Genomic DNA, 8,223 nt, shown 5'->3' with positions numbered 1-8,223 from the left:
CAACAGTAAAGTTTTCAGGCACAGTACATTAGTCACAAGTGCAGATGTTTCACAGTTTCAATAAGACTCATTTGATATGCCATTTCCCTCCAATATTTTCATCTTTGAAAGTCATTCTCACAGGTTCTCCAATGCCAAAAGATACAGAAGCCTCATTCAATATGTACAGCTTCTGCTGGTGGAGTTTTGGAAAACTGCAGGAGGGTAAAGCCCCAAATAATCAACAGTTTCTGGAAAATCTCAACTCAACTATGAAAATTGGCTCAGTTTCCTATAACCATGAAAACTTACTAAATGTGTTCAAAGCACAAATGTCCCAGTTACAAAAGTTTGACTCCAGGTAGGATTTCTCAAATAACTCTACAGAGGAAAAACACCTGTTAAGTTGCACAAAATTTGAGAACAAACTTCAGCATTAGGAGAGAACACAGCTTTAATCAACATTTGCAAATGGAGAAAACATACAAAGCTCACTGCTTTCAGTGAGAATCGGATGAGTTCTGAACGTCCCCTCATCTACATAGGATACATCACACATTACGCAGCCACACCCACCGGCTCAAGTGTCAGGCAAAAATCCAAGTTACTTATTTGTGAGTTTCAGTTGAGCAGGGTTGTATACACATTCACACCTCAACTTTGGCCATATTCTCTGTGTTTCTTGTGGATAAGACACCCTTTCAGGTTTATCTAACGAAACGTAATGGATAACTTCTACTTTCTTTCTGTGTCCAACTAGGCGTTTCTCCAAAATGGCCTCTCTGCAGATGGCTGAACAGATACTAGTAACTGAACTTCTACAAAATAGGCTTATCACCTTAGCCATGTCTAACATCTCTAACCACTGAACACCCTGTTCTTCACTTATTTGCAGAGGGTCAGAAGAGCATATGTCCTGCTGAGCTGCAACTGAGTGCAAACCTTTAATAAAATCATTAAGTGTACATTCAAAGTAATTAAACATTGTCAATTAATTTTTCCTTCACACGCCAGTGATAAATATTTTATTTCAATGGTTCAGATAGATCAGAAAGGTCGGTTTCAGTAGCAGTTGCATTCTTCACTGTAGAGGTGCTGCTGGTGTAACCAGATTTGGTGTAGTTGACCATTGACGCATCTAAGGATTTCAGTGTGAACTTGTTAGCCGCTTCATCATGAAGTCCAGCTTCCTCAAAGTCACCTGAAAGATACATAAAGTAATTATAGGGCCAACTTAGACTCAGCAAGATTTTAAGACCGTACCCTTCAGTCCAGTTTCATTTTCAGCATCTAGTTCAGAGGTAGAGCGCTCATGAAGCAGTCCCTTCCCCAGATCTGGAAGAGAGACGCCATTTCGCCAAGATGAACATCGAGTTATGTCTTAAATAATCACTTAAACCCACCAGTTTTGTAGATTCCACTTCTCCAGTGGCTGCCATAGAGTGTCGGTCTGTAAAGTTTCTGGATGACACTAGGGAGCTCCTCAAAAGGAAGACGTACACTTTTACTTAATGGCAGGATAGTCAGGGGACCCACTCTGGTATCTCGCTCCCACAGAGCTGAAAAATTAGGATTTTTCAGAAACCATTTTGCAATCCAAACAGACATGAGGGAGAGAGTCTTTACCCTTGCTAGTCTTCAGCCCACTCCACCACATGGATTCAGCAGCAGCCACCTTCCCAAAACCACGAGGACCAACCATCCCAGGAATGCCAGACTTGCCTGGCACTTGATTTTGGGCTTTGCAATATCCACACAAGTAGTCGTTGCCATCAGCTGACCTCCATCTGAGGAGAAGATTCAGTCTCATTCATGTCACACTGCTAACTCACTTACTAATTTCACTCACCTTCCATTCAGGAAAGTGCAGGCCTTGTTTGGTGCTTCAACATCATTTACTGGCACAGCAGTTAGGTGGCATGTGATGTAGAGCTAAAGAGAAAGAGTGATAACTAATCTGAAGACGTGTGCCAAGATAGAGGAACATATCCTCACCTGTCCTCTGTCATCGTTGTGGAACTTAAAGGCATCAATGGTTAACTGCAGCTTGTCATCTCTGGTCCTGGGTAAAAACTGTGCCTTCGAGTTTGGAAGCTGAGAGTCAACCAAGCATCTACAAAGACAAAGGAGGTCCAGAAACTATGTATTGATGGGTACATGTTTGGTAAACTCACGTTAGTTATGCGAGAGCAGGTACTTTAACACCTAGAATCTTCAGTTTCTCACCCATTTTCAATGAAGATGTATTTAGGATCAGAGTTTAGAGCTGGTTGAAGTGTGGCCACACAGCTGCTCAGAAACACTCTGAGACCCATGTGGTGACCAATCCTCACGGAGGCCTCAAGGTTGATTGGCTCACCAAGGAAAAACACGTTGGCACCTCTTTCATACATCCAGTCATCTGGAGAAAAGAACATGGGGATGAGCTGGAATTAAGCCCGAGAGCTGAGGGAAGAACTGAACGCACCATTCATTAGCTTCAAGCTAAAGTGCAGAGTTTCCACTCCAGCTTGGGTAGACACGAAGGGAATCCATGTTGGCATGAGTGAAGAGCTGGATACACCATACTTCCTATAAAAGTAGATACTTTACAGGTAAAAAACAGCTTTTCAATAATTTAAACGTTCAATAGTAAACGAAAGGCAGACCTTTCATAATGGCATTCAACTGGGATTACTGCCTCATCCATGTGAACTACCCCACTAGGGGACGCCAGAGGAGAGTAAACAAGGAGGTTTGTGTAGACAAGGGAGTCCTTAGTCATCTGGAAGAGCAGCAAGTTTAGAAACAGGATGCACATAGTGAAATAACCAGCAGCAGACTAGGTCAAGTTACCCAGTGTTTGGTGCCACAGTCATCCAGCCCAACAACAATCCTATATTCCTCTGCAGATGTAGCTGCAGCTCTGCAGAACTCATTGTCCTCCACACCAAGACGCAGCTCCCGATTGTCCACCGGAGCGCCAACTGCAAACATATCAGCAGCAATCACCACTTCTAGAGAGTCAGGATGGCAGACCACACGGACAGTGTTGACGAGCTCTGGCTGGTGCTGCTCCTGTTGAACCATGGCAAGAGTCTGCTGTGGCCGAGGTCTTGGAAGAGAGGAATACGGCGCGTACTGCGAGGATTTAAGAGCCAGCGCTAAATGAGGGCAGACTCCAGAAAACATGACCCCTAAAAGGAGGTTACACCAAAGCCAAAACATATCCATGAGGAAACTCAGACCAGTTTGGCAAACAGGTTCAGACTGCAAGTGCTACTGACTGACCCACAAGACAGTGAACCAAGCAGCGCAGTGTTGATAGTTAAATCACAGCTGAGCACACCTGCGCTGAATTACTCCTAATTAGCTGCTTCCACACTAAACAGCTTCTTTCTGACCCAGACTCACTTTACAAACAGAAAATTCACATATCCTTTGCTCAGGTTTGAAGATATATAGGAAAAAATTTATTTCTGAATTACGTCTCCGTCCAGTTGATGGTGGTAATACACAAAGTATGTAAACTGCCAGAAAACGCTACAGAAGAATTAAATCCTTTGTTAAGTCATTTAAGACCATGTGCACAAAATAACCATGTTAGAATAGTAGGAAATGAGATGTCAGATAAAATGATAAAATAAGCAAATAAAAGAGAAAATGTAGATATAAAGTTAAAAAGGTCCAAATCTGAAGGCAAAAGTATATTTTGGATCAAAGCGATAAAACAGCAACTTCAGCAGAATAATGGACCGAAACCAAAACGTCTGAACAACATTCAGAGCAATGTCAGAGTCAAAACAAGGAGCCAATAGGAGAGAAAAGATACTTCTGAATACAATAAGAATGTCTCACTGAAACTTGAATTGAATCCTCTCATGAAGAAAACATGAAAATCAAACCAGAATAGTATCAATTAGATTATGGAGCATTGGGGAACCAAATTTTAAGGATATATTATTTAATTAATTTTTAAATTTTTTTAATTTTTGCAGGATCCTGTTGTTTTTAAATATGTATCAGAAGTGTGTTGAGGGTTTGATCCAGAAGATGGCAGTAATGCGTCAGTTTGGATACCACGTTTGAACTTCATTTTCCAAACTTACATTAATTCAACCATTTTTTCATAAAAAAACCACAAACAAACAAACAAACAGGGCCAATCAAAGGTACAAGCAGGACGGTTCCCCAGCTGGAAGAAAATTAGCTCTCTTTTTATTTAGTGAGGTCAGAAATGGAAAAAAAAAAGATGCTTTTTGTATTTTCTCCCATAGAAGTAGTTTCTTAAACTCTGTGGTTTCCCACCCTGTTTCTGTGCATCATTTCAGACCTTTCATCTGCTGCCTGGCTGTGTGCAGACCAACCACTGTGTTCTAACAGCTGCTCTTGCTTTGAGGCTGCCTTCCTGTTCTTCAGGGTGAGGAACAATAAGAACCAAAGGGTCGTCCCAAACGCCTCGCAGCAGAAAGCAGAGCGGGGGACGACTACGTTATGACCTGACTCTAGAATATTTGTCAGGTTTTCTTTAAATGCTAACACCATGAAGACACATCTACAGTTTGTTCTCCTCCTAATTCAGCTCTTTGAAGGTAAGGTGATTTAAACTTTCCACACAGAAACCGCTAAGTAAAGTTATTTAAACTTTGTTTTAACAAATGTGAGTCGGCCTCAGTGGTCAAGCCAACTGACACATTTAGTTTTTGTTTGTTTGCTTTTCATTTAGTAACAAAGTTTGTTTCTGATTTAAAATTATAACAACTTAATAAGATTGTACAAAAGTGATTACATCTGCTTTTGCTTATACTTTAACAAAAAAAGAGCATGTCAAAAATGATTTACATCCCTCTCGATGATCAAGTGTTTTGACTCCAGCAATGAAGCACTTATCGCGATTATCCATTAAAGACCCTAACATTTTCATTCAATCTTTTTTCTCAGTAGTTCAAGTTCAGTCAGATTGGATGAAAAGCATCAGTAAAGAGGAATTTTCACAGATTCTCTAATTGATTCAGTACTGGATTTGACTAGACCATTTTAACACATGAAGATGCTTTGGTTTAAACTGTATCTCCAGCTGTATCTTCATAGTCATTGACCTTCTGGAAGGTCAACTTCTATCTCAATCTTAAGGTTTTTGCAAGTTGTCTTACAGGATTGTCCTGCTCTTCGCTCCATCCTGATCATCTCCTCTGTCCCTTCAATGTGCAGTATTAGTTTTCTGCTACATATGTATATCATATGCAGCAGCAAGCAACTATAAATATGTATTACCAACTGTGTGGGTCCAAAATGTCCATTTTAATTTCATCATCTGGCCAGAGCACCCTTTGTTTCCTGTGTAGCAAATTGCAAAAAGATTTTTAAAAGTCCAGCTATCTGTATGTTTTCTAAATGGAACATGGGCTTCCTCTGCTGCTCCTTGGAACTATACTAAGATTAAAACACACAGGTGGACACTCTTTGCTACTGTTGGAACCATGATCTAAATGAATGAACTAACATACGGTGTTTGTATTTTACCAGCGGCTGACACTTGTTACTTTTTTTCTCAGCCTGTGCAGAGGTGATCTTTCAGCGGCTGGCAGAGGACCGGTCTCTGGTTCTCTCCTGCACCCCTCAGCAGGAACGGGGTCATCTGGTGGGACTCCATCTGTACCACCGCGGCCCCCAGAACCAGACCACTCTGCTCTCTGTGGCCGAGGGCAGCACAGTCAGGAAGGACCCAGAGCGCGGGGCCCGTCTGCAGCTCAGCGGGGGGCTGAACTCGCCAAGGATCAACGTTAGCATCTCTCACCTGCAGCTGAGTGATACGGGACTTTACATGTGGGAGCTGAGTTACAGACAGAACAGCTCAGATCAGGTCCTCCTCGGGGCACAAAGGTACTTCCTGCTGGTGGAAGGTATGTAGCTCACGGCAGTTTAAATTAAATAGGTAGACAGATTTATTGTAATAATGATGTGTTTCTGGCACAGGGAGGTCATGTGGGTGCTCTCATGGTTACATCCCTCTGCTCCTCACCATCTCTGCAGCAGCAGGCCTTCTCCTGCTGACAGTGAGCTTGTTGGCCATGGAGAAATGTGTGAGTAGTAATTTTATTCATTTCAATTGCAGATTTAGCAAATAGATTTTCTCTCTGATCTGTTTTCCTGACATAAATCTCTAAAGCAGCTCTTCAAGGGAGACATAACTGAAAATGAAAATCATTATTTAAGCCATCTGCTTATTTGGAGCAGCTAATGAAGACTGATTATAATGTAATAAAATATTCTCAAATCATCACAAAGGTAAAAATAACTACAATCCTAATATATTTTATTTCCAGAAAACGCTAAGCAATCAAAATTATGTGACATTTTACAGAAAATGTAGTATTAAGGATTGAGGTTTGGTTGGTAGAACAAATATTCTGATTTTTATTTCTTTTGGCTCCAACATCTTTAACAAAAATTGATGCTTATTTCATCACAGAAATTATTCTTCACTTTTCCCAACTGATGACATTGAGAAAAAACAAACAAAAGAAAAATAAAGCACAATTTGAATAACACTTCAGTTGCAAAACCTCTATAATTTCTAAGTAAGTTATCCTTTTTTGTTTTCTGGTGGAAGACAAGATTTTCAGAAGCTCAATCTCAGTCTGATCTGACCGAACACAATTAAGTTTGCGTTTGTGACGGTAGGACAGAACAGGCTGCTTTCTGGCTTATCTTTCAAGCAGCTTGATGATATACAGTTTCTGAAGATATATTTGTTTTGTAGGTAAGATTAAGGCATCATCGCCCACCGCAGCCTCATTCTCCCATCTATGAGGAAATGAGCAGGAAGCAGCAGAGCGCAGGAAGCCCCAAAATAACCCAGGAAGCCTCTCCGCAACCGGAGGAAGTCAACTTCCCAGTTTACGCCAACCCAAACATCCGGCAGCCACAGGACAACTACTACGCCTGTCCCCGACAGCTGGCCGTCAGAGTGTGAACTTCGGCAACACACCGACAGGAAGTGACGTCAACGTGGTCAATAAAAACAAAGACAGCCAAACGGACAAGAAAAAAAATGCTATTTTATTAATATTTGAAAGAAGCTCCATAGTTCATGAAAACATTTGTTTCGGTGCATGTCATTTAACAATCACATTCTATGAGGAGAAAGATATACAGAGAAAACAAAAATAAAACATTACAAGCCACTGACTTCTCATTAACTCTCAGTAACAACATTTTTACTTATTTAAAAAAAAAGGCAAAAAAAAAAGCAGCCCTAATCCCACCTCCCACCCTCCAAAACACAAAACTGAGGAAAGGAAACAAAGATCAAAAACCCGTGAGGGTGACAGGCTAGAATCCCACAGTGCTAAAGTGTGAGATGCTCATTGGTTTAGGAATACACAGCATGGCGATGTAGCGCTAGGTCAATCTGAAGAGGGACCAGGGGGGAAGCTGGAGGTGGTGGGCTTCACCCCACCCATCCGTTTGTCCCCTTAGAGAACAACTAAAACACATAAAAACACATCAGAACCCCTGCAATAAAACAGCCACTTAGAAGAAGCGGGCCATAAAATCCCCCAGACCCCCGTTTACCTTCTGCCCCGCCCAACACTTGTGCATAGATTCATGATCCTTTTACAACCAGCTCATGTTTCACATTACATCCTCCAAAAAGATCTGAAACAAAAATGCTCCAAAACAAGTCTGATTAATCTATTAATAATAATAATAATAATAATAATAATACCCGCAGCGGGAGAACGAGAGAGACAGAAAGATTAATGCACAATGTTCCTGATTCAGTCAGGATGGGACCTCATTAAGAAAAACACAAAGATTCAAACATACAGCATTTGCATGTTATTCACCATATTTTTTTGTCTTTTTTTTTCAAACTCATTGACCACTTTTGTTTTTAAAAGTAAAGCAATTTTAATATATAGATTTATATTATAAAGCACTCCATTTTTGTTTAAAAGTCCATTATTTGGTTATTATGTAACTGCTACGGATTTAGAAACAAAAAAAGAAAAGGTATTTTCTTCTGAAATCCATAACTTTCAGTGCTTAAAATTCTGTCATTTTTTTTTCTTCTTTTTTTAAACTCATCATACATAAAAATGTACATTAAAATGGCGTGGAGTTGGTACTCTGGAACCCTGGCTTTCCTGAGACAAGATCCACTTTAATCGTGTGTGTGCAAGATAGTGAGCCTTTTTTTTTTCCTTTTCTTTTTCTACAAAGGAAAAAAAAAAACATAATACATAATCAACAATTAAA

General features: G+C 40.5%; 2 protein-coding genes across 2 annotated transcripts; one reads left to right on the top strand and one right to left on the bottom strand.

Annotated features, from left to right (window-relative positions):
- Nucleotides 1-989: 989 nt before the first annotated feature.
- LOC102218551 (zona pellucida sperm-binding protein 3-like) lies at nt 990-3,243 on the bottom strand. The gene is made up of 10 exons (XM_005806349.2): nt 2,815-3,243; nt 2,628-2,743; nt 2,447-2,550; nt 2,206-2,380; nt 1,975-2,092; nt 1,829-1,911; nt 1,606-1,766; nt 1,383-1,538; nt 1,243-1,314; nt 990-1,180 (listed from the first exon to the last, which is right to left on the bottom strand). Exons 1-10 carry the CDS (start codon nt 3,190-3,192, stop codon nt 1,005-1,007), a joined length of 1,539 nt encoding a protein of 512 aa, XP_005806406.2. The 5' UTR covers nt 3,193-3,243; the 3' UTR covers nt 990-1,004.
- A 1,063-nt stretch (nt 3,244-4,306) lies between these two features.
- On the top strand, nt 4,307-8,199 carry LOC111611710. Its single transcript, XM_023349542.1, has 4 exons — nt 4,307-4,550; nt 5,514-5,861; nt 5,935-6,041; nt 6,722-8,199. Exons 1-4 carry the CDS (start codon nt 4,502-4,504, stop codon nt 6,932-6,934), a joined length of 717 nt encoding a protein of 238 aa, XP_023205310.1. The 5' UTR covers nt 4,307-4,501; the 3' UTR covers nt 6,935-8,199.
- Nucleotides 8,200-8,223: the final 24 nt, after the last annotated feature.

This window comes from Xiphophorus maculatus, chromosome 16 (assembly GCF_002775205.1).
Source record: "Xiphophorus maculatus strain JP 163 A chromosome 16, X_maculatus-5.0-male, whole genome shotgun sequence".
Classification (NCBI taxonomy): Eukaryota; Metazoa; Chordata; class Actinopteri; order Cyprinodontiformes; family Poeciliidae; genus Xiphophorus; species Xiphophorus maculatus.
This window is presented reverse-complemented; position numbering and strand designations above follow the sequence as displayed.

Coding starts and splice junctions, on each gene's coding strand:
- LOC102218551 (XM_005806349.2), bottom strand. CDS start 3,192: ATGGATATGTTTTGGCTTTGGTGTAACCTCCTTTTAGGGGTCATGTTT. Junction 2,744..2,814: donor ACTGTGGCACCAAACACTGG/GTAACTTGACCT, acceptor CTGCTCTTCCAG/ATGACTAAGGACTCCCTTGT. Junction 2,093..2,205: donor TACATCTTCATTGAAAATGG/GTGAGAAACTGA, acceptor TTGTCTTTGTAG/ATGCTTGGTTGACTCTCAGC.
- LOC111611710 (XM_023349542.1), top strand. CDS start 4,502: ATGAAGACACATCTACAGTTTGTTCTCCTCCTAATTCAGCTCTTTGAA. Junction 5,862..5,934: donor GTACTTCCTGCTGGTGGAAG/GTATGTAGCTCA, acceptor TTTCTGGCACAG/GGAGGTCATGTGGGTGCTCT. Junction 6,042..6,721: donor TGTTGGCCATGGAGAAATGT/GTGAGTAGTAAT, acceptor TTTGTTTTGTAG/GTAAGATTAAGGCATCATCG.